General features: G+C 37.9%; 1 protein-coding gene across 1 annotated transcript in view; it reads right to left on the reverse strand.

Moving 5' to 3' along the window:
* Positions 1–26,612, reverse strand: part of parp8 (poly (ADP-ribose) polymerase family, member 8) — a 43,097-nt gene that overhangs the window by 2,934 nt on the left and 13,551 nt on the right. Inside the window, exons 5-25 of the mRNA XM_073839643.1 lie at positions 26,103–26,173; positions 25,917–25,985; positions 19,510–19,604; positions 17,609–17,669; positions 17,400–17,490; positions 15,092–15,158; positions 14,876–15,004; positions 11,175–11,757; positions 9,466–9,519; positions 8,976–9,071; positions 7,684–7,776; positions 7,456–7,581; positions 7,288–7,353; positions 5,645–5,712; positions 5,347–5,395; positions 4,951–5,063; positions 1,857–1,929; positions 1,359–1,428; positions 1,157–1,230; positions 940–1,009; positions 774–858 (exon numbers count right to left, since the gene is read on the reverse strand). Coding sequence (XP_073695744.1) covers positions 774–858; positions 940–1,009; positions 1,157–1,230; positions 1,359–1,428; positions 1,857–1,929; positions 4,951–5,063; positions 5,347–5,395; positions 5,645–5,712; positions 7,288–7,353; positions 7,456–7,581; positions 7,684–7,776; positions 8,976–9,071; positions 9,466–9,519; positions 11,175–11,757; positions 14,876–15,004; positions 15,092–15,158; positions 17,400–17,490; positions 17,609–17,669; positions 19,510–19,604; positions 25,917–25,985; positions 26,103–26,173 — 2,203 coding nt within the window. The remainder of the gene's footprint in view (positions 1–773; positions 859–939; positions 1,010–1,156; positions 1,231–1,358; positions 1,429–1,856; positions 1,930–4,950; positions 5,064–5,346; positions 5,396–5,644; positions 5,713–7,287; positions 7,354–7,455; positions 7,582–7,683; positions 7,777–8,975; positions 9,072–9,465; positions 9,520–11,174; positions 11,758–14,875; positions 15,005–15,091; positions 15,159–17,399; positions 17,491–17,608; positions 17,670–19,509; positions 19,605–25,916; positions 25,986–26,102; positions 26,174–26,612) is intronic.

Below are 26,612 nucleotides of genomic sequence, written 5' to 3' on the forward strand. Positions count from 1 at the left end.
GATAATGTTTTTTCTATTTTATAAAAATGTTTTTGTCAGAGGTAAATCTATAACAATAACATTTTAAACAATATTTCAAGTGTAATTTATGAGATTTGTTGTATTTTGAATCCAATTTTTCTTTGTAAAATGCAAAAAAATTATCAATTAAAAGTTAAGGATTCATTAGTTTAAATATACATTGAACCAAAAACTATCATAACATCTTAGCTGATAATTCAGTATACTTTATTTTTGATAAAACCCCATGTTTCGGTAGTGATAGTAATGCTTTGCTAATGACCACATCACATTACAGAATTTTAACTTACATACTAAAACATACTAAAATACAAAATGTCCTAAAATTGTGTTAATTCCCTTAAATATGAGTATTATGTTTTCCCTTTTGTCACTACCATTTTTGGTAGTGGCAATTTTTTGGGATAACATACACTGTTTCAGTAGTGAAATGAAAATATCATAAATATATATTTTTTACTTCACTTTTAAAAGAAACAAAAAGATACTTTTTAAAAACAAAAATATTTCAGTCTAATTTTCTTTGGGACAGCCACCTCCCAACTGAAAGTACCCAATAAATGATGATTTTAAATATATTAAGCTTACTAATATTTGAAATATTATTGTGGGTTTCAAAAGATAATAGAAAGATCTTAGTAAACAGCTAAGATCTGAAATGCTTAAATGCTTTTAAATGTGTTGTGTGGACAGTAGTTTGCACCAATTCTGTAGAATAACCCATATGCTAAAATAGACATAAATGTACTTACACAAAGAAAAAACGTGTGCAGACATGATCTGTATTTGGAACCACCCAGATGTCCCCATGCTTGTGCAGGTCTGGAGATGTAATAACTGTAATATACATTAAAAAAAAAAGATTATTAACATGATAAAGATTACAGATGATAATGTAAATCTGTGGTAAATGTGTACCTTCACATAAGGCTATGCATTTCAGGTTGCGGCTCTGCAGAAACTGTGGGTTCTGGCCTTTCTTCTGTGACTGAAAGCAACAACAGAAAAATGTGGATCATGTCCTACAGGTTTCAGGATGCCTAGCATTTTTCATAAAGTCCTTGCCACAGTCAAATGATAACTGTGTCAGTTGATAAAAAAAAAGTAGTACTAAAAAAAAAAAAGTACTAAATACCTGCAAATGAACGCTGGACTTGTTGGCAGCAGTTTCATCTTTTGAAGCAACTTTCTGCTGTTTTTTGTTCATCCCTTTAGGGGAAACAAACCACAGTTACACTATAACACATTTTTACATTGTATTATGCGTATATTCATATAGAAAGTACAGGAAACGTTAGTATCAGGAAAGAAGTTTTTGTTCAGAAAGATTTTAAGACCTGAGTAGCCAAAGGATATGCTTGATAATGGACTGAGATAGATTCCACTCCCATAGATAGCGCCATGGAGCTGCAAACCAAACAATAATTCAGTATGGCATTGAGTTAAATCATTACAAACTGTTTTACTTCTCAAAAGGTGAAACATATCTGCTTAAATACCCAGTAACCTCATACTGTACACACATTTAAGTTCCATATTTTGTTCCTTAGAAACACCGAGTAAATAAACCTCAAGTTCCTCCTTACATAAATTTAGAGATATGGTGTAAAAAGGTCAACAGTGTGAGGTTTCCATAATGCATTATGCATATATATATAGACACTATTACATCTTACTACATCTATTTCCACTTTAAAAACATCAGCTTCATCCACACTTCATCCCAGCTTAATTGCATTAAAACATCCTTCCCCTCAACCCTTTTTTATCATCGGTCTCTTTAAAGAATCAGCCACTGTGGGTAACGCATCTGCATCATAATTAGAGGAAAGTACCTGAAGCCTTGTGTTTGATGCCACGACCAAACCATTCCTCAAAATGGAGTGCCAGTTTTCTATGTGTGATCCACTGAAAGGGAGAGGGAGAAAGAACCAGTCAGTTTCTTTTTAAAACTGGAAAATCAACAGCCAGTGTTCTCAAATCAGCAAGAGACTTCACACCTGTGCAGCTGTGGCTTTAATTAGATTTGTGCAAAAGACAGATTTGAATTCTCTGACTTCTTCAAGATGCAGTTTGCTGCACAGTTGAATAACAACTAAACTAGTCAAAGGATTAGTTCACTCCCAGAATAAACATTCTTGATCATTTACTCACCCCCATGTCATCCAAGTCTTTCTTCAGTCGAAAAGAAATTACGTTTTTTGAGGAAAACATTCTGGGGTATATCTTTATATAGTAGACTTCAATGGGAGCCAACAGGTTGAAGGTCCAAATTGCAGTTTTAATGCAGCTTCAAAGGGCTCTACATAATCCCAGCCAAGCTCGTCTTATACTAGCTCGTAGGGCTGTGCAATTAATTGAAATTCTGTTCTGATTTCTGCTTCAAACGATTATGAAAATGCAGTAATCGAGATGAAACGATTATTGCACCCCATTTAATTAAATTCAATTTCTGTAGAATTGTTAGACTACTTATTTTTATTTTATTCTTTTTTTAAAAAAGCACTGTTTTTTATTTGTATCTTTCTTTCTGCTGTATTACTATCTTTAAATAAACCACTAATATAAAGTTTTGGACCCTGTCGTAATTGTGTTAAATAATCGTGATTACAATATTGAGCAAAATAATGGTGGCTATGATTTTTGACAAAATTGAGCAGCCCTACTAGCTCAACATCACTCATTATGTAAATTACTTAAAGAATGGCGTTTTCTTTATGCTTTACCTGATATTTTCCATCAGGACTTAAATTAAGTAATGAAGACTTAGAAGTTTAGGAAACTGAATTTAAGACTTAAGGATCCGCGGACACCCTGGTAATCACGTTGGAAAGGTCACCTGTTTTGTAGACGGAACTCTAAACCAGTGTTTGATGCAAACGTGCAAAGAAAGTCAAACGCCCTTTACAAAAAAGGTAAAAATTTCGCCCTAGTCTGCCTTTTTTAAACTGGAGTACACAGTCCAAGAACTATCAAGACGTAACCTTTCCAACGTGATTCTGTAATGCGTGAAGTCGTGGACGTGCATCACAGAGCTAGTGCAAGATGAGCATTTGTGGTTAAAAAGTAAATACATTTTTATTTTATTTTTAGAAATGACAGAGCGTTTCACTATATAAAGCCACTTTTCCACTATCGGGCCGAACAGTTCTTAGAATGGTCGGGTACGGTTCCAGTTGGTTAGACAACCGCGCTGAGCCGGGCTGGTAAAATGCGTGTGCATGACGTCGCCACTCTGTTGCCTGGCTACCAGTTTCTCTATGCCTAAGCGGAAGCGCAATAAACAGATACGGTAAATAAAAATAAAAATGGCTGAGGCACTTTGGTCTGTGGATGAAACATTTGCTCTAATATTGATATTTGGGCAGAAAGAAAAATTCAGCTGGAGGGTGCAAAGAGAAACGAAAAAGTTTTTAAAATTATAGCGCAGTGTCTTGCAGAGAAGGGCATTAAGAAAAGTTCAAAACAGTGCCGGGAAAAAATGAAAAAACGCAAACATACATATCGCGTCCAAAAGGACAATAACAGTAGAAGCGGGGCTGCCTACTCTTGTGTTACTAAGGCAACGACTGACGCATTTGTATTTACATTCCAAAGAGTTCCATTATCTGCACCACAGTGGAAAATCAAACCGTATCCGTGCTGACTGGCCCAGATCAGCACGGAACAGAACGGTTACGCATTGAGAACGGTTCGGCCCGATAGTGGAAAAGCGGCTTTAGGGGCCATTCACATGTAGCGTCTTTTGCGCGCTTAAGTTCGTTATTTAAAATGTAGACGTGCGGCTTGCGCGCGCATAATGGAAGCAATGCGGTCGCGACGCGCACGCGGTGCGACACGCTCGTTTTTTCCAGGTGCGTCTGCACCGCATCGAGATAAAAACATCTCAAATTTTTCAGAATGCCCCAAACGCACCGCAGGTCATGTGACATGAACCAACCAATCAGCTTCCTCACGTTTTTCCGTTACATTGAAACCTCAGCAGAAACATGGAGGAGCAGCTCATCATTGTGGTCCAGGGATTTCCTGAACTTTATGATTTGTCAAGCCCCCATTATTTTGACGCTAATAGAAGAAACAATGCATGGAGACGCATAGGCTTGGAGCTAGAGCGCAGCTGATGGTTGCTTAGAAACGGCAGATGCTTCCGGAGCGCAAGCGCCCGAGCGCTTTGTTGATAAGGAAGAAAGCGGCGCGCCGAGCGTTTTCCACACGTTTTTAGGCGCGACATGTGAACGGCCCCTAATACTCCTCCTATTCCTCGGCTGAGATCGTGTAGAGCTCTTTGAAGCTGCATTGAAACTGCAATTTAGACCTTTAACCCGTTTATCCCCATTGAAGTCCACTATATGGAGAAAATTTCTGGAATGTTTTCCTTAAAAACCTTAATTTCTTTTCGACTGAAGAAAGAAAGATATTAACATTTTCGATGACATCGATGACATAGGGGTGAGTAAATTATCAGGAATTTTTTTTTATTCTGGAAGTGAACTAATCCTTTAAGATAGGTGGAACTGATTTCCCCTTTTATTGTGACAATGCAATGCACTTCCAAATTTAGAATATTTATTATTAGGGACATAATCACAATGCCATGAAGCATATAAAGCAAGAAATGATTGCTTTTCTGATATGTCTTGCAGTGCAAACCAGGCTTGCGGCATCTACACCATTTGTTCAGCACACCCACAGACCATTCACAGACTGCCTGATTCACACTGCACACAAAACTGCCAAGAGCTTCCCAAAAATGGCAAGCTCCAGCCGGACAGATATTGTAATATACTTTGGGACCAGATAAAACACATTTTCCTTAAGCCTTGTAGTAACCTAATCATGAATGTATGAATTCGTAATAATGCGTGTCAGATTTGACTCGAGGAAAAAAGACGTGCAGTTTCTCAGGTAAATGCTTAAAAAGAAACTCACTGGAAAGCAAAGGTACTCCCAAAGAGGCCTTTGGCAGCTCTAAAGTTGGATTCTTTGGCTGGCGGACTGCTGAGCAGGAGGAACTGATGGGGTGTGTGCATGAACTTCAGTTGCTATTGTGAGAGAAACAAGATGTGAGAGCATACACTTGAGATGTGAAGCCATAATCATTTTCTCTGCTTGGGACTGAGACATTGAAAATTTCCTGTGAATTTAAAACTGTTTCAGGAATACAGAACTGAAAGATGGTTTCTAAAGGCGTCATGCTTCTCTCTTAGGTAATGCCAGTCTGCCAATCTAGATCTCAGAAATGTTTACAATCTTGTGCCATTTGACAGTAGAAATATATTCAGGCAAATCACTGCAAATGCTTAATAAGCTGGATACATGACTTACTCTAGTAACAGGAAGCTTCACTATGTGTGATCTGTTACTGGAAATCACCCTGTAAAGAAATGGATTTATAGGTCATGTCATGTTCCCCATTAGGTTTAAAACCCTCCACTGTGGGACTGTAGATGTATTTAGTCATGATCACATGATCATACTGACTGTCTAAGGTGCTACAAAGATGGATGTACACACTCTCCATGACTATGCAATCAGAGCTGTTACGAGAGCTGACCGTCACATTTACACATCATTAAAATGCAGGAGCGGAGTAGATAATGACTGAAGTGTCATTCTGTCATACCACTGCAGCAACGGGTGAGCCAGAGGATCGTGCTTGTCCATTTGTTTCTTTATTTCCAGGTACGGAGCCTGTGTAGAAGAAATGTCAACGGTCAACATTGTATTACATTCTGGAAAGGTTTATACATTAGGTATCAAAGCACTAAATGCATGATATTAGAAGGTTGCCAATTTAATAGGCTTACTAAAATTTATTTCATAATTTTACATACAGTTGAAGTCGAAAGTACACATACACCTTGCAGTATCTGCAAATTTCTAATTATTTTACTAAAATAAGATGGATCATACTAAATGCATGTTATTTTTTATTTAGTACTGACCTGTATAAGATATTTCACATAAAAGACGTTTACATGCACAAGAGAAAATAATAGTTGAATTCATAAAAATTACCCTGTTCAAAAGTTTACATACACTTGATTCTTAATACTGTTTTGTTACCTAAATGATCCACGTCTGTTTTTTTATTATTTAGTGATAGTTGTTCATGAGTCCCTTGTTTGTCCTGAACAGTTAAACTGCCTGATGTTCTTCAGAAAAATCCTTTGGGGCCCCACAAATTCTTTGGTTTTTCTGCATTTTTTGTGTATTTGAACCCTTTCCAACAATGACTGTATGATTTTGAGATCCATCTTTTCACACTGAGGACAACTGAGCGACTCATATGCAACTGTTACAGAAGGTTCAAATGCTCACTGATTCTTCAGAAAACAAACAAACAATGCATTAAGAGCCAGGGTAAATTCTACTTATTTTGTCTTCTAGGAAACACAAAATCTTCTGTAGCTTCTGAGGGGCAGTACTAAATGAAACAAATATGATATTTAAGCAATTTAAAAAATGTACACAACTTTATTTGGTTCAAAAGTTTACAACCTGGCTTTAAATGCATTGCGTTTCCTTCTGAAGCATCAGTGAGTGTTTGAATCTTCTGTAATAGTTGCATATGAGTCCCTCCGTTGTCCTCAGTGTGAAAAGATGCATCTCAAAATCATACAGTCATGGTTGGAAAGGGTTCAAATCTAAGATATAAATACGTAGATGCCTCATTAGCGACTGTTTTTATGGGCCACTATATGCAAGCCCTCCGCCATATTGTAATGGTCAACTTGACATCAGCCACCATAGTAATGTAATAGTATGCTAATTCAAAATGCCACAATCCTGCACAGCTGTTGGTCTGCCAGTGGGGTATCTATACATATTTATGGTTCAAATACACAAAAATGCTGAAGGATTTTTCTGAGGAACAGCAGGCATTTTAACTGTTCAGGACAAACAAGGGACTCATGAACAACTATCACTAAACAAAAAGCAGCTGTGTATCATTCAGGTAACAACACAGTATTAAGAATCAAGTGTATGTAAACTTTTGAACAGGGTCATTTTTATAAATTATTTTCTCATGTGGACTATATGTAAACCTTTTTATGTGAAATATCTTATTCAGGTCAGTACTAAATAAAAAATAAGCATTTTGTATGATCCTTATTTTGGTAAACTTTTGACTTCAACTGTATTTTTCATATACAATTATACATAATACGTTAATTCTTTAAAAAACACTATTTTAATTGCCTAAAGATTTTAAAAACAATATAACAACCACAGCAAAAACATGCTCTAAATTCTACTTGATACCTGGGTCATTTCTCTGATAGATGCGATACTGTCAAGTGCTCTCATCACTCGGTCATAGTCCTTTTTCTGAAGAAGAACTCAAACAATCAATGTAATGTTCCTTTTCTTAATAGCAGGATTATAAATACAGGTTAAGCTAAAGCTAAATGCTCTTAGTGTTTTAAGTACCCTGGGGTTGAAGGCAAGTGCTTGTGAGTCATTGGGATCCACCACAGAGGGATATGGCTCAAAAATGACAACTTTCCTCGGAGACTCCAGTGCAGATCGGCACATGGAGACCAGTAGGTCGACTACCTGTAGTCATAAACAGAAACTGTTAGAAACATGGTATCTTCTGTGCAGTCTGACTATATGAGTGCTTACAGTCGCGTATGTCTATTTTGTTTGTTTGTGTACCTGAGCACCAGTGGCAATCTCATCAGCAGCCTCATTCATGACCCCTAACGTTTGGAAGGCGAATACACATAACTCTCTCTCGCATACTGTGGGCTGCACGACACACATAAACAAGATCATTAGAAGTGAAATGGTATTGTTAATCCAGAATTAATCTGATCACATAATATAATTTGTCTCACTTTTATGTTTTTGATTAAATACTATGCATAAGTATTTTTTAAAGAATAATATAGATAATAACAAGTAAATATTTTCTGAAATTTTGTCAATAACAATAATTAAACAATATTTTGTCGTGGACAGCTGACTTCTAAAGCTTTTGATATTCTTCATATTCAATGCATCTGAAGTGACTGTTTAATGCAGGACATAAATGCAGTTAACCTGCAGTTACAAATGCATCAATAATGTTTTGATGTTTAAAAAAAGTTGAATATTCATATTCAAAGTCTTACGTGGGTATTTTTGCCCCCTTATCTTGAATTTTGGGGGAATTCTAAATGTATTTTAATAGACAAATCACCCAGTGAAATCATAACCTAAATCTCATAGTGTGTGCGATAGAAAAGTCATACGGGGGCATTTTTGCCCCTTAGCTTGAATTTTGGGGGAATTCTAAATGTATTTTAATAAACAAATCACCCAGTAAAAGTGTAACTTACATGCCATAGTGTATGTGATACAAATATCACACAAGGGCATTTTTGCCTCCTTAGCTTGAATTTTGGGGGAATTCTAAATGTATTTTAATAGACAAATCACCCTGTCAAAGTGTAATCTTCATCTCATAGTGTATGCGTGCGGTATTTGGCTGTGTTTTTGTTTGGTTTTGTTATACTTGATGTCAAAAGATAATATAGATGATCAGTAGCCTGCACACCCCCAAATAAAAAAAAAGGTGTTTTAACATGAAAACATAGGGTATGACCTTATTTTTTAAAAATGTTGTCATTAATCTCTTTAATTAGCAATACATGTTTACATTTACACTAAATAAGCTTAAGTTTGGAGTTCAAAAAATTTGTATTCAGCAAGAGCGTATTCAGTTGATCAAAATTGACAGTAAAGACAAATATTTTTGTTACAAATACTTGTTACAAAATATTTCTTTTTCAAATAAATGTTTTTTACTATGTTTTTTTAATCAAACAATGTTCTTTTGAAGACTTTAGAACATTTTGCTGACCCATATTTTTGAATGGTAGTGTACTGTATACTTTAAAATACACGAGATCACAATTCATTCACAAGTATTCACACCATTTACCAATCCAAGCAAACAGACTCACTCTGAGCATTGGTCCATTTTGGAACACATGAGGTTCATCGCAGACCACACAGAACTCATTCAGCACAGGGATACGCTGCTCTGCATACTCCATAGTCTGAAATTACACATCAAACCAACACAGAGCATTCATTTAGTAACATTTCCCCCCTCTATAATATTAATACTACATCAGCAGCTGCCAGAGAAGCTCCACCAAAACCCAAATACAAATTTTTAAAAGGACATTTTTGAATTGAAATTACTTGATGGTGAGTAAACAACGCTATGATGTTTGTTAAAATGTTTCTTGCACATTCAGTTTTGGTCACAAGAATACTAATGACTGGAGAATGTCAACTACTGCAACCAGTCACATGCCCTCCAGCAAAGTTTGCTTCAGGAAAAGGTTTTGCATGTATTTGCAAGTTAAAGAGTTGTATTAATCAGACCCCAAATACTGTTTGATTAATGAATTACGGCAAAGGGGAAGTGTGGATTTTTTTTTTTACCTGAACAAGGAAGCCTCTGTCTCTGACTGGAATGGATTTGGCTCCGTTGTTTGGCTGCTTGAGAAAACAAAACATATGTTTGAAGTTTCTAAATTCCAAACCAAATTCACAAACCAAATACACAAAGTTGTTTTCAGACCAATGCCTCAGACCAAAAATTACACAAATGTTTCAACTACTGATTTTACACTATATTACCAAAATTATTCGCTCACCTGCGTTGACTCGCATATGAACTTAAGTTACATCCCATTCCTAATCCAAAGGGTTCAATATAGTGTCGGTCCACCCTTTGCAGATATAACAGCTTCAACTCTTCTGGGAAGGCTGTCCACAAGGTTTAGGAGTGCGTTCATGGGATTTTTTGACCATTCTTCCAAAAGCACATTTGTGGGGTCACACACTGATGTTGGACGAGAAGGCCTGGCTCTCAGTCTCCGCTCTAATTCATCCCAAAGGTGTTCTATCAGGTTGAGGTCAGGACTCTGTGCAGGCCAGTCAAGTTCATCCACACCAGACTCTGTCATCCATGTCTTTATGGACCTTGCTTTGTGCACTGGTGCACAGTCATGTAAGAAGAGGAAGGGGCCAGCTCCAAACTGTTCCCACAAAGTTGGGAGCATGGAATTGTCCATAATGTCTTGGTATGCTGAAGCATTCAGAGTTCCTTTCACTGGAACTAAGGGGCCAAGCCCAGCTCCTGAAAAACAACCCCACACCATAATCCCCCCTCCACCAAACTTTACACTTGGCACAATGCAGTCAGACAAGTACCGTTCTCCTGGCAACTGCCAAACCCAGACTCGTCCATCAGATTGCCAGATGAAGAAGCGCGATTCGTCACTCCAGAGAACGTGTCTCCACTGCTCTAGAGTCCAGTGGTGGCGTGCTTTACACCATTGCATCCGACGCTTTGCACTGCACTTGGTGATGTATGGCTTGGATGCAGCTGCTCGGCCATAGGAACCCATTCCATTAAGCTCTCTGCGCACTGTTCTTGAACTAATCTGAAGTCCACATGAAGTTTGGAGGTCTGTGGCGATTGACTCTGCAGAAAGTTGGCGACCTCCTCGCACTATGTGCCTCAGCATCCGCTGACCCCGCTCTGTCAGTTTACGTGGCCTACCACTTCGTGACTAAGTGGTGTTGTTCCCAAATGCTTCCACGTTTTTATAATACAGCTGACAGTTGACTGTGGAATATTTAGGAGCGAGGAAATTTCACGACTGGACTTGCTGCACAGGTGGCATCCTATCACAGTTCCAGGCTGGAATTCACTGAGCTCCTGAGAGCGACCCATTCTTTCACAAATGTTTGTAAAAACAGTCTGCATGCCTAGGTGCTTGATTTTATACACCTGTGGCCATGGAAGTGATTGGAACACCAGATTCTGATTATTCGGATGGGTGAGCGAATACTTTTGGCATTATAGTGTATTTCTTTGAAAGTACATTTAATAAATCACCCCGACCTCAACCTGTTAAATTCTCTCATCTCTGCCTGGTCGGAGCAATTAACTGTGAAATTGTTCACTGTTGTTTTTACAGTAAACAAATGGTGTTAAATAATGCTTTCATATCCAAAACATTCAATCAGGTGTCACCGGCCAAAGCCGAACCAAACAGTCAAACTACCAATCAATCAAATCCTAATTTATTATGTAATCTCAATTAAGCATTTTCAAACAGCACTCTGGAAAACATCGTTACCTGAGGTGTGGAAGAGAGTGATGGGGCCAGGATGCCGATTAGCCCTGAGGTAAGGGAGAGGCGTCTGCTCTCAGTGACAGGCTCTTTAAAGATGTCGTTTTTGCCCATCTTGGTGCTGCTGGAGTAGGACCTGCTTAGCAGACGGTGGTGGTGCTTCAGGCCATCCAGCTCTTCAGTCCGCGCGCTGCCTGAGCAGGAGCGGCCCAAGAGCCGGTGGGGCTTCAAAGCACCGCCATCGCTACTGCCAGCAGCATGTTCGCAGCGAGGCTCTGCCGCGCTCGGCCGCGGCGACAGTTTATGAGGCCGCAGCGGCGGGCAGTCCTCCGGTTTAACAGCAGTCGAACAGGGCCTCGGCAGAAGCCGGTGAGGCTGCTTGAGGGGCTGATGTTGCTCCATCCGCGGGTCGCTGGAGAGGGAGGGGCCCAGAAGCTTGTGCGACTTGCCGACGCAGCCGTCCATTTCTGCCTTCACCGTGCTTGAGCATGTTCGCCTTAACAGACGGTGGGATTTTGACACGCCATCCTGCTCAGGTTTGAGCTTCTTTTTGCTCTTCACGCAGCCAGGAGGAGGGTAGCTGGGGGATCTGAGTTTGCACAAGCACAGCACATTAATCAAACAATGTGAATTAAGGAACACAGAAAAATGTTGTGCAATTACACTTGTGCAAATCCTGCACATTTCAGAATGCTTCATTGGCTGATTCACACCATTTCATTTTTCATGTTGAGGTCTGCATAGTTCGCAGTGGGAATGTGCATTTCTTGCGCTAATGAATTACAGACGGTCGGGTCGGAGTTAATGAGATACAAAGCATTAAGCATTGTTGACAAATTGCTTTACTGTTTTTCTGCATCAAGAATTACATTAGGGATCATTTTATTATTCATTAAAAAAAAAAAAAAAATACACACACAGGTGAGACATTGAGGTAAGATTTCCTCTTTATGATTTTAAAACGCCAAACCCATGCCTACATTCTTAAAGTCAATTTCACCAAAACTACAGTCCAGTCTTCCGCCATCTTGGAGTCTTTCTAATTCAGTGAAACATGATTTGTGTCAACTGTTTCAACAGCTTGATAACCAACCATTGACTCATCATGGGGTAATTCATTATAATATATCAGCTCTTCTGTCTCAGACTCTCCAGCTGGTCTAATAAACTCGGAGACCATGAACCGGCACACTTGTTAGCATAAAAGTTAATGCTGGTCCTGAAGAAGTTTAGCCTATTGACATCAAATGTGAAATGTATAGAAAAATACAAAATCACCAAATTTACTTATATATGCTGTTTAGCAAACAAATTTACTCCAGTACAACAGAGGGCAAAAAAAAACATATTTTTCTATTGACGATTATTCAAAAGAAGCCTTATACAGTTTACATACCCCTTGCAGAATATGCAAATATGTTAATAATTGTTTCAAAATAAAAGGGATCATGGATCACAAAATAAAAGAAAAATGTACACATCATCCTGTTCAAAAGTTTACATGCGGATCCAGGAAACAAGACAGTTTTAAGATTTAAGGGTATGTAAACTTTTAAACAGGGTAATTTTTATAAATTCAGTTATTATTTTGTCTTGTAGAGTATATATAAACATCTGTTATGTGAAATTGCTTGTTCAGGACAGTACTAAGTAAAAAAATAGCATGCAGTTTTCATGATCCCTTTTATTTTGATAAAATGATTAACATATTTGCATATTCTGCAAGGTGTATGTAAACATTTGAACAATTGGATTACAATTGCTTTTTTATTTTTATTTAAATTTTTTCACATTTTTCTAATATTTCATAATTATACAAACCCAGTCAAACAGATGAACCACGGAAGAGCACACAAACAATTTTAAGAGTAAGGTTAAGACTGGTTAAAACTTATTCAGAGAATCATGATTCAGTGTTTGCAAAAAATGTAACAAAAACAATTTCTGTAATGGCAAAGTAATGGCACGTACAAAGCAGTAAAAGCAATAAGTAAAAACGGAAAAGAGTTTTTAACCGTTTAATGTGTGAGGCTAACGGGGTTATTTCACCCAAAATTAAAATTCTGTACTTATCCTCATGTAGTTCCAAACCCCCAAGACCTTTATTTAACTTTAGAACACAAATTAAGCTATTTTAATGAAATCTGAGAGCTTTCTGACCATGCATAGACAACAACACAACTACCACGTTCAAGGCCCAGAAAGGTATTAAGGACATTGTTAAAATAGTCAACGTGACATCAGTGGTTTAACCTTAAAGGGATAGTTCACCCAAAAATGAAAATTTGATGTTTATCTGCTTACCCCCAGGGCATCCAAGATGTAGGTGACTTTGTTTCTTCAGCAGAACACAAACAAAGATTTTTAACGAAAACCGGTGCAGTCTGCCAGCCATATAATGGCAGTGGATGGGCACCAGACATTTAAAAGTTAAAAAAACATGCACAGACAAATCCAAATTACACCCTGCGTCTCGTGACGATACATTAATGTCCTAAGACACGAAACGATCGTTTTTTGCGAGAAACTGAACAGTATTTATATCATTTTTACACAGCAACATCCAACCATCATGAGCACGAGCTTTTCATCCGGCTCATTACATGTGTACGCGCTCTGGCGTAGTATACGCAAACGCCGTAAAGGTAAAACGGTGAAAAGTCCTGGATGAGTTTGCGCAAGCAAACGTAATCTTTTAGCTTTGAATCGGTTTGAACAATCAGGATAAGCGCAAGTAATTACCATTTTGAATAGCCGCTATACCCACAATCTCTGTGCACTGGGGAAACAAAGAGCGTCGTATACACGCGACAGATCGCTTCCGGCGTTTGCGTATATTAGGCCAGAGCGCGTAGACAGGTAACGAGCTGGATGAAAAGCTCGTGCTCATGACAAATGGACGTGGCTGTGTATCAAAGGTAAAAAATGCTATAAATACTTTTCAGTTTTTCGCAAAAACCGATCGTTTCGTGTCTTAGGACATTAATGTATCGTCACGAGACGCAGGGTGTAATTTGGATTTGTCTGTGCATGTTTTTTTTTTTACTTTTAAAGGTCTGGTGCCCATCCACTGCCATCATTTGGCTCACAGACTGCACCGGTTTTCATTAAAAATCTTCGTTTGTGTTCTGCTGAAGAAACAAAGTCACCTTCATCTTGGATGCCCTGGGGGTAAGCAGATAAACATCAAATTTTCATTTTTGGGTGAACTATCTCTTTAATTTTATGAAGCTACGAGAATACTCTTTATGCGCAAAAAACACAAATAACTTTATTCAACAATTTATTTTCCGCATGTGTGGTACTCTCGTGAATGCGCATCAGAGACTGACATTGTTGAATAAGTAGTCGCATGGACTATTTTAACAATGTCCTTACTACATTTCTGAGCCTTGAACATGTCTGTTGCGTTGCTGTCTATGCAGGGTCAAAAAGCTCTCAGATTTTATGAAAAATATCTTAATTTGTGCTCTGAAGATGAATGAAGGTCTTATGGGTTTCGAACAACATGTAGGAGAGTAATTAATTACAGAATTTTCATTTTTGGGTGAAATATTCCTTTAATTAAATATGTTAACATTCACCAGAAGCAACCAATTTTCTTGGTGAACATTTCTTTGTTCCTGAGTTTAAAAGCACTACAATAGGGGATATAAAACTCAGGACTAGGTTGGCCTGTATCTGGTACGCTGTGTAGTATTTCTTACCTGCGTAGAGTTGAAAAAATGTGCAGGGGTGACTTCACCTTCTTCTCGTTTTGCTTTTTGCTGTGTGGGCTGATGAGTTTATCTTTGCTCTGACACTTCCACTGCTGTGTGACAAAGGTTTGCATTATCCTGCCGAGAGACAACACACTCATGAAGTTCAATGACACTATATAACCCCTATGTAACACCAGAAAACATTTTCTAGTAGTTTCTTACTTTTTCAACTGATGTCCAAGTCCAAATCTGTCTTTTGAAGACACTTGAAACACATCAACAGTGGGAACTGGAAACAGGACATGACATTCTCCATGAGGAAGGTATTGCAAAACATAGTATCACATAATGTAACCGTTTGCAACTGACGTCTGATTTAGCCATCAAAGCGTATCAGAGGATTTTAAAACACTGGAACAGAAGGTCACTCTGAAATGAGCCACTTATGATGAGCAATATCTTGGCAAGAGAACAAGAGCAGGCATTACAGCCATGTCCAAGCAACCTTCTCTCTTTCTCCTGCAATCTGAACTGAAGTGGCTATGTTCTTGAAGCAAGTAATTCTGAACAAATCTACAATCAACAGAGAGAGCTCAGCGCAAGGACACTCAGACAACTCTCACTGACAAGAACAAGTCACATTGTATTTATACGAAAGGAACAGAAAAAAACATTAAAAAGGCATGTTGGCCAAACTAGTCTAATGTTGCTGACGAACATTATTTGAGTTTGTTTTGATTTTATATGTTCAACAAAGTTCAATCAAAATCTATGTACCCCTGGTTGTAAATCAGGAAATAGCTCTTAGTCAGAGTAGCGCCATATTCCGGTTTTGACAGGAATGAAAATGAAGCTGTGAGGGATAGAATTGCAATGCATTCTATGGACTCAAAATCTTTCTAAAAGACTCCATAAAACTGTTTTGAAAGATGTCATGTGAGTTGTCAAAATTACATTTAGGATCGTTATACAGTGTGTGCCAATGTTAAGACTGTAAATCTATACCACACAGCCTCGATTTCATTCATGTTAAAGGGACAGTTCACCCAAAAATTCAGTCATTTAGTCATTAATTACTCACCCACTCAATTTTTAACCCGTAAGATCTTCGTTCATCTTCAGAACAGAAATGATTTTTTTTTTTAAGTTATATTTTTTGGGCTTTTATGCCTTTAATGGACAGGACAGTAGAGAGATGACAGGAAATCAATGGGCAGAGAGAGGGGAGCAGGACTGGCAAAGGACCTTGAGGCGGGAATCGAACTTGGGTCGCCGTGAGCACAGTTGTGCTATATGTTGGCACACTAACCACAAGCCTATCGGCACCGACAGAAACTAAGATTTTTTTTTTGATGAAATCCAAGAGCTTTCTGACCCTGCTTAGACAGCAATGCGTCTTCCACATTTAAGGTCTAGTAAGGTAGTAAGGCATCGATAAAATAGTCCATGTGACATCAGTGGTTCAACCATAATTTTATGAAATTACAAGTGCACAAAGAAAACAAAAACAACAACGTTATTCAACAATTTCTTTTCTGCTGTGTCAGTCTTCGACGTGCTTTCATGAGAGTACCACGACACATGCATGTGATGTTGCTAACACAGGAGCTGGCGTTCTGACGTAGAACCTGGATGCGATGCATTTTGTGTACAGGCAGAGGTCTTTGTAAACATGTTTGAAGATTTCGGCAGAGAGGATGACTTACAGTACAAATTTTTGCCTAGCCATACTTATTTGAACCAGAATATACAGATGAACTAAGAGAGATTACCATACACAAACGTCATGATGCTCTCGATGAGCGTGTGGCAAAGACTGACACAAAAGAGAAGAAATTGTTGAATAAAGTTGTTAATTTTGCTTTCTTCGCACAAAAACTATTCTTGTAGCTTCATAAAATTATGGTTGAACCATTGATGTCACATAGACTATTTTAACAATGACCTTACTAACTTTCTGGACCTTGAACGTGTCAGTTGCATTGCTGTCTATGCAGGGTCAGAAAGCTCTTCGATTTCATCAAAAATATCTTAATTTGTGTTCCCCGAAGATGAATAAAGCGTTTGGAACGTTTTTGAAATTTCATTTTTGGGTGAATAATCCCTTTAAATTCAATATGGCATCCAACCTGACTTTTAAGAAGATTAGTATTCTATTACAGAAAGTTTGTTTTTGTGTGTGTGTGTGTGTGTGTGTGTGTGTGTGTACCTGGTATTCATCACGTTGTGGGGACCAAATGTCACAAGGATAGGAATATCAGTAGATTTTGACCTTGTGGGGACACTTCTCAGGTCCCCATGAGGAAACAGGCTTATAAATCATGCACAATGAGTTTTTTTGAGGAAGTAAAAGTGTGCACAATCTCCTGTGAGGGCTAGGTTTAGGTGTAGGGTAGGTGTAGGGCGATAGAAAGTACGGTTTGTACAGTATAAAAACCATTACGCCTATGGAATGTCCCCATAAAACATGTAAACCCAACATGTGTGTGTGTGTGTGTGTGAGAAAGAGAGAACGAGAGAGAGAACTAACCTGGTCCATTCAGATATTGTGTGAGGGAGCAGTGAAGCCGCACAATAACAGGTTCACTCCGGATCACATCCCAGGCAAGTGCAATCTCCTCCTATGAACAAAAACATTTCAGTTTCACACAATATAACTCACACACCAAAAATAAGCATAATAATTAAAATTAGTCACCATCATTGATCTTTAATGAAACACTGAATAATAGCACTTACATCTAGGAAGGAGACATCAATGTGTAGGTCGATGTCCACATCATCAATTGCACCATATTCCCTGTATTTTGAGGGAAAAAATAGATACAATTCCAGACTTGATGATTATGACATCCATCTTCGACAAAATAAATCCTGCTACTGTGATTATTCTTTATTCACAGCAGCTTTTAACAGGCATACTCATTAAGACTAGAAAATTACTAGAATATATTGTTCAGAATGTGTTGTTGACAGTCAAGCACAAAGCTTTTAGGATTCGAAGGGAATTCACAACAAATTTAGACATGATGAAGCAGCTCTCTTTGTTTATACAGCCGGCTTACAAAGCATTCTGCTTAAAAGTTGACGAAAATAAAAGACAGAAAAATAAGACAGGACTGGTTTTTATCCATCAGCAAATAACTGAGTGAAAGGAGACAGAATGCAAATTTGCTAACAAAATATCAATATTTGGCTATTGGTTACCATAACCATACCAGCCTGAGTGGCCCTGATGACGTAAGGAAAGTATGTTAACCTTAATCAGAAAGATTCCAGAATAAATCAATCTGGTTTAATAATTTATTTCTTGATGTTGCAGAGGTACAGCTTGATGCTCCAGCTCTGTTGCTGTGCTTCACTCAAAGCATTTATTTCTCATAAAACCATTGTGATGAGTTTGTTGCGTTGCTCTGGGCTAACTGTTACCATGGTTACACCTCACTCCCAAATGCAGCCGCTGTGTCTCAAAAGCAGAAGGTTTAAGAAAATAATAATCCCCTTTGATCTGTCAAGGGGAAACAGCTTACACACAGCCGATAAACACACACTCATGTTCAGACACATGTAAAGACACAAAATTACATATTTACTAAGGTAAAAGAAATTCGGAGCAACTTCAAGGAATCATTTAAGATGTGTTATGCTGTTTACCAAACATGTACAGCAGTTTTGCTTTTTCATTAAAATCTAGTTCAATGAATAGGTAAAAGCCAACGAACTGAAGTATTTCGTTGGAAACATCCTGGAATTACTAAAGGGGGCCTCAGTGAACCCACTCATAGAGACTGCGGCAAAAGCGGCCCAGGTCATTTTTCAAGCAGAGCGCTGAATAAATACTCAAAATAGTTTTCCATCCATGACTCAGGGCAAATGCATCACACAGATCACACACTAGACAGAATATAAAACGCACTTCTGCTGCTATGAATAGAGTCTTTTATGCTGTTCTTTCATTTGACTGTCTGCTGTTATCGAAAGCAGCTTGACAAGATAAACTTTCAAGGACGAAGCTTTTAATAGCTGTCGTCACATGAAACACGATTCAGATTGCCAGATTAAGCACAAACAAGAGAATGCACATTTTTGCTGTTGTCCACAGCATACTTAAAAGCAGCAGTTTCAAATTTGTTACTTCTTGCCATAAATTTGCTCCAACACTGATTGCAGAACAGATTAGCTAAAAGAAAGCCTCTCCGTCAGGATAAAAAAACACAGCAATCATTACACCATTACAGGCCTGTAATCAAACTGAAACCGCTCAGACTCTCACAGACCGTCCTTCAGTTGATCACAGAGCATTTCCCCAAATGACAGATTGGAGAAATGGCCACCTGAGGGTTAGGGGGCATGGCTCTGGCAGAGAATGTCCTTGAGTGGGTTAACCATGCCAGAAGACTAAAGAACGATTGCTCAAGGTGTCGTTTCCTATAAAGCACTTCTCTGATAGTGGGGGATTTCAGGAAGGAAGTCACAATTTCAGTACTTTCCTACTTTTTTGAGCTGATGAAATGTTTGCGCTTTTACTGACATAATGCTACTTTATATTGAATGCTTTTCATTTTCTGAAAGAACATTTCATTTGCAAAAATTTCAAGATGTTCTTACACCAACATCAAGAAAAATGAATGCTTAAATACCTGAGAGATACTGCATGATGGCCATATAAGTCCCTCACGGCTGCCAAATCAGCCTCCAGCTGGGGGTGTTTGTGAAGCTCTCCGTCATAATTAACCTGCCCGCATAAACACACAGGTCAAAGGGTTAATAAACAGGAGCATCAGTTCAAAAATCATTCAAAAATCAAGAAACACAGGGACAGTTGATCAAGCACTTTTTCACTCATGATTGTTTTTGAGGCTTCAGAAATGCATTTTCATTAGCTAAACCACTGGTTCCCAACCTGAGGGTCATGACCCTCACTAGGGGTCACTAAAGATTTACAAGGGGTCACCAAGCTCACTCTAGTTAGAGCAGAGATCTCCAACTCTGCTTCTGGAGATCTACAGTCCTGCAGACTTCAGTCCTAACCCAGCTCCAACGCACCTGACTGTATTTAACAAGTTACCCTAAACACCTTGATTAGCTGGTTAAATGAGTAGCTCAGTTCCAGAACGAAAATTTACTTATAATTTACTCACTCCCTTGTCATCCAAGATGTTCATGTCTTTCTTTCTTCAGTCGTAAAGAAATTATGTTTCTTGAGGAAACATTTCAGAAATGTTCTCCATATAGTGGACTTCTATGGTTCTTGCGAGTTTGAACTTCCAAAATGCAGTATAAATGCAGCTTCAAATGGCTCTAAACGATCCCAGCCAAGGAAGAAGGGTCTTATCTAGCGAAATGGTTAAAAAAAAAATTTACTTCAAATGCTGAGATGGGAGTTTTTCGACGATCCTCGGCTAGGATCGTTTAGAGCCCTTTAGAGCTGCATTTAGGAAGTTCAAACTCACGGGCACCATAGAAATCAATTATATGGAGAACATTTCTGAAATGTTTTCCCTCAAGAAACAATTTCTTTACGACTGAAGACATCATGAACATCAAGGATGACAAGGGGGTGAGTACATTATCTGTAAATTTTTGTTCTGGAAGGGAACTTCTCTTTTAAGGTGTGTTTGATTGGAGCAAGATGGTAGCTCTGCAGGAACAGGGCTGGAGATCCCTGACTTAGAGGGTTATAAATAGGGATGAAACGGTTACAGTTTGACTATAAACCAAGATGAAATTTCCTGCGGTTAGTATTGTGATTTAATTTGTTGAATTATCATTAAAACTTTTACATAATTTACATAAACACTGTCCAACATTACACAAAGTTAGTAACAGTCGCAGACACAACATGCAGCGTTGGATTCGATTCTGTTTGCCGTTTTTGTTCAAATAAAAAAGTAAATACAAATCAGGCCACATTTTTATGCACAGTTGTACATTTTAACCAGCAGGTGCAAAATAAGCTAATGTGCATTCTAAAAATGTAAACAATTTCCATAATAAGATATCTTGAATTATTAACAGAGCAGATAAAATACCTATAATCATTCATCATTTTGACTTAGTACAACCTTAACCACTTATTTATTTATTTGTTTGTTTGTTTGTTAATATAAAATGTAATATAAAATAGGGGTTCTCTGGAAAAAAAAGTTGGGAACCACTAGGCCAAAGAAGGAGCATTTAATCAGCATAAGATCCATAGCACTTCAAACAAGCTTCTAGACATCAATCATGTTCTTTTTAACCTGTTGATGGCTCTGCACTCTTTTAACAATTAATATACGCTATACATTTTCAGGGCTTGACAATAAGGACTGCCCAATGGCCTGGGGCCAGCATTAAAGATGCTCAGGACAGCTGACAGATTTCTCACTGGTTCAGTCAGGTCAATGCTGCACAAAAATGTATCATTTGCACTTGTTTTTAATCCCTGTCTTGAATTTAACATTCAAGTGATTTGAAACTATTTAAGCACAAGAAAACACAAAGGAGAACTGGAATGCTGTACTCATGTGTTGTTTCTGTTTTCTTTTGTTTGAATGGACAAATACAATATCGTCTTTTTATTCTAAGTACACTGTAAAAATGTGAATTATTTTAACAAAATAAGAGCAATCATACAAAATGCATGCTAGATTTTTTATCAAAAGTTTGAGAACCCTTGGTTCTTATTACTGTGTGTGGGTAAAAACTTTTGAACAGGATGAACAACTTTTTTTGTTTTTTGTTAAAATATCTTTTTTTTTCCATTTAGTACTGCCCTTTGGGAGCAACAGAAGATAATTGCATGTTTCCTAGAAGACACAATTTAGCTTTTTATTCAAAAAGTTTTCACCCCCCATTAATGCATTGTGTTTCCTTCCTGATCATCAGTGAATGTTTGAATCTTTTTAAATAGTTGTGTTTTCGCAGTGGTACTGAAAGCGGGATTAAAAATTGTGAAATGTTGTATTTACTAGAATACAAGGTTACATCTAACCATTGAAATTTTTGTGGCAGGGCCAATGGAAATTTAGCCAGTGCAAGTAAAAACCTGAACCACTGCCACGACCGAGCCAGTTAAAAAGCCTTGCATTGTGCCCTTAAAAAAAGCGTTGCATTGTGCCCTGACTTTAGATTACCAGCTATGAAATCAGTCTCTTTAGACTGCAGCCAAAACAAACTACCTGGCTTCCCTGTGAAAGTTAATTTGCCAAACCAGCATCTTTAGACAATCTGATTTTATCATTGATTGATTTTATTTTCCTTGATCCTTTTTTCTAATGCATCACTGAGCTGATTAAAAGACAGAGATGTTGTGTTTTAGATGGAGGCAGAGAGCCTATTTCTCAAGAGATCCATGGGTAATCATAATATTCATACAAACCTAGGCAGTAATAATTTAACAGGAAAGGTGTATTTGAATAGGCAAAATATGAATTACAGATTTCGATTAAATGTTCTTAACTGCTGAGTAACTTAAAAGTGAAGTATTTTTTATTTGTTTTATTTAAAAGTATTTTAGATATTCAAATACTTTCTTCTAATCCATGTTAATATACTAAAATAACTCATCAGATACTCTAAGTCATTCATATTTTTGTGAAAACACGTCAAAATACTGTGAAAACACATGTAAACTGTGGAACTATCAAAACATTGATCTGTTTGTTTAAGCCTCTAGACTTGCCCATCACAGCAACACTGACTCAACCAGTTTGAGCATCAGTTTGGGACAGGACTATTTGTTTGAAGGACAGAGGTAATATAAAGAGAAACTTGTGATTATTTAATCAGAATCAATCCTTTTTGCAGTTCCATTTTGTGACAGTAGTGGCACTGAAGTTACAAATAGTTTTTTTAATTTGCTATGAAAAAAAATAAGCCCGAAATTATTCATACCCCTGGCAAACTCTGACTTCAAGTTACTTTTATTCAACCAGCAAGTTTTTTTTTTTTTAATAGAAATGACACAGACGTCTCCCAGAAGATAATAAGACAATGTACAAGAGGCATCTTTGTGGAAAAAAAAAAAAAAATATTACTCATCTTTTATTTACATTTGTACAAAAAGTGGCATGTCCAAAATTAATCTCAATAATCAATAGAAAAGCCTTTATTGGCTATTACAGCAATCAAATGCTTCCTATAATTTCTGACCAGCTTTTTGCATGTCTCCACTGGTATTTTTGCCCATTCATCTTTAGCGATGAGCTCCAACTCTTTCAGGTTGGAGGGTCTCCTTGCCATCACCCTGATCTTTAGCTCCCTCCACAGATTCTCATTTGGATTTAAGTCAGGACTCTGGCTGGGCCACTGCAAAAATGTTAATGTTTTTGTCTGCTAACCATTTCTTCACCACTTTTGCTGTGTGTTTTGGGTCGTTGTCGTTCTGAAATGTCCACTGGTGCCCAAGGCCAAGTTTCTCTGCAGACTGCCTGATGATGTTGTTGAGAATTTTGATGTATTGCTCCTTTTTCATGGTGCCGTTTACTGTGATTGAGTTCCCTGGTCCACCGGCTGAAAAACACCCCCAAAACATTAGGTTCCCACCATCATGTTTGACAGTGGGGACGGTGTTCTTAGGGTTGAAAGCTTCTCCTTTTTTTACGCCAAATGAAGGCTACATGATTGTGTCCAAACAATTCAATTTTTGTTTCATCTGACCATAAAACAGAAGACCAGAAGTCTTCTTCTTTGTCCAGATGAGCATTTGCAAAGGCCAAGCGGGCTTTTGTGTGCCTTATCTGGAGAAGTGGTGTCCTCCTTGGTCTGTGTCCGTGGAACCCGGCGGTGTGCAGTGTGCATTGGACTGTCTGCCTTAAGATGTTGCCACCAGCAGAGCCCAGATTCATCAGGATGGCCTTGGTGGTGATCCTTGGATTCTTTTTTACCTCTCTCACTATCCTCCTGGCCAGCACAGGTGTCACTTTTGGCTTCCGACCACATCCTCTGTGATTTTTCACAGTGCAGAACGTCTTGTATTTTTTAATAATACTTTGCACTGTAGCCACTGGAACTTCAAAACATTTAGATATGGTCTTAAAGCTCTTTCCTGACTTGTGAGCAGCCACAATGCACAGCCGCAGGTCCTCAGTGAGCTCCTTTGTCTCAGCCATGACTGTCCACAAACCAACAGCAGAGAGCTTCTGTTTTTCACCTGTTGATTTGATTAAAACAGCTGTTCCCAATGAATCAGGGTAATTAGGATGCTTTAGAACAGCTTGGACTATTTGGAATGGTATAGAACTCTGGATTTTATCATAGAATGTGACAGTTTGCAAAGGGTATGAATAATTTTGGACCTGCCACTTTTTGTTCAAATGTAAATAAAAGCTGAGAAATATTTTTTCCACAATGATGCCTCTTGTACATCGCCTTATTATCTGTGTCATTTCCGATCATGCTTTCGTCTATCGTATTTTGTATATTTCGGATTTCATCATGTAAATGGATGAAGGTCAGTCTTTTTAGATATTCAGTACAACAGAGATCAAGAAAATTCACCAGCTGTTCTGAAGTTCAGAGTGAATCTGCCAGCATGTGGCATAGAAGAATCTCCCGAAGGCTTTGAGACCATCAGAACAGCAAAGGATTGCAAAACTGCCACAGAACGGTCAGCAAGAGGCAGTGAGCATTCACAGCATGGCACAGGCATTAGGGCATGAATCTTCATCACCTTTGGAGTGGTCCTCACAGAGCACACAAAGCTTACTCACTCACTCACTCACTCACTCCAGCTTTATGGATTTACTCCAGTGGATGGTCACATGATTAATTTAAGCACAATCCATGTGCGCAAACAGTCATTTTCAGGATGGAAACCTTCTCAGAAGAGTGAGTGACTAATCATTAAAAGTTAAGAGAGTTATAAAGTTCCTTTATATGAGCTGCAAACTACTTTAAGTAAATTTACCATGAAATGAAAAGTCTGAAGCCCCAGGTGCTGTGGGTTTGAAGCTGTTTTTTATACCTGTAAGACCTTGGGAAGTTTAGTTGCAGTGACCACGTCAGGCAGAGGTTCACATGGTGAACAGGACCTTGTTTAGCAAACTCCAAGTCTGAAACTTTCACTATTATCCTTATAACTAAAGGTCACATTTGCACATCCTTCTAAATTTCAGTCATAAAAAACGCCATTTAATATTAGACTGTTGTAAGAGAATGCAGTAAGAATGAATTGTGTCTGTTGATGGCACATTGCAAAAAGTGTAAATATTATTACATTATCGAATAGATGTTTTCTATTTTAAAATACTTTATTCCAATAATTTATTCATGTGATGTCAAAGCAGAATTTTCATCAGCAATTACTCCAGTCTTCACTGTCAGTGATCCTTCAGAAATCATTCTAATATACTGAGATTTGGTGCTCAAGAATCATTTCTTACATATTATCAATGCCGAAAACTGTTTTTTTAGCGTTCTGTAATGAATATAAAGTTTGAAGCAACAGCATTTATCTGAAACATAAATATTTTCTGACATTAAAAATGTCTTTAGAAGCACTTCTGATCAATTTCATGCATACCTGCTGAATAAAAGTGTTCATTTCTTTTCTCCAAAACAGTTACGTAAAAAAGAAGGCATGTTTGCACTGGAAATTATGACAATTTATCTTAAATACTTACAACTCAGTGGCTTTTTCAATGCATTTTCAACTTGGTTAAAGGGATAGTTCACCCAAAAATGAAAATTCTGTCTTTAATTACTCACCCTCATGTCATTGCAAACCCATAAGACCTTTGTTCATTTTCAGAACACAAATTAAGATATTTTAAATGAAATCCAAGAGCTTTCTGACTCTGACATGTTCAAGGCCCAGAAAGGACATTGTTTAAATAGTCCATGTGACATTAGTGGTTCAACCGAAATTTTATAAAGCCACGAGAATACCACGGCGCATGTGAGTGGTGCTGCGGATGTAGAACATGCATGCAGAATTTTCAATTTTGGGTAAACTATCCCTTTAATATGGATTGTAGGTGGTTAGTCAATAAGACTTCACACAGATTCCACATACTCAAATGTTATGTATATAATTGTAGTGCAGTGGCTCAGCTGAACTTACCTGTCCAACATAGTAGAACTCCTCTGAATCATTGTCACCCTCTGAATCCTCCTCTATAGCGTAATGGCACTGGAGAGGTTTCAAGAGCAAGGCAGAACTTAAGTCACAATAAAAGTGATTCATTGCCATACCTGACATTTGTAAATAAAAGACATTTTATGATAAAAGTAAGAAATATGGTCTTACCGCGTTTTTGTCGGTTTGAAGTTTTGATTTAATAGACAGACAGCTGGTGGCATCATTATTTTTGCGTATTTCTAAAGTAGAGTGAAAGCACAGATGTGTGAGCATGACATGATATTGTAAACATAATTTCACATTTTTTTATATTTAGCATAATTTCTGTGACCTGGTCATTTTCTGAATATCCAAACTTTCTAAACATTGTTTTGTGTAGGTCTTATATGTGTAAACCTACATTCACTGCTCAGAATTACAAATCTGTAAAATCTGGTATAACACACTCTGTTAAAGTGCTAAGAGAACTCTGAGGTCTTGACCATAGAAGTGGTACTTGCATTTCTCAACACCTAGTAAAAATAGCATTTATGCAGAGTCAGAGAACATTTACAACTGACAAAGTGTGCACATCCAAGATTAATCGGCAGAATGTACACAAGTTCATCAGTTGTAATGTACTGTGCTGGAAGATGTCAAGGCTTTTTTATTAAATGTGTGGACTGGAAAAATATTAGG

This window comes from Garra rufa, chromosome 5 (genome assembly GCF_049309525.1).
Source record: "Garra rufa chromosome 5, GarRuf1.0, whole genome shotgun sequence".
NCBI classification, from domain to species: domain Eukaryota; kingdom Metazoa; phylum Chordata; class Actinopteri; order Cypriniformes; family Cyprinidae; genus Garra; species Garra rufa.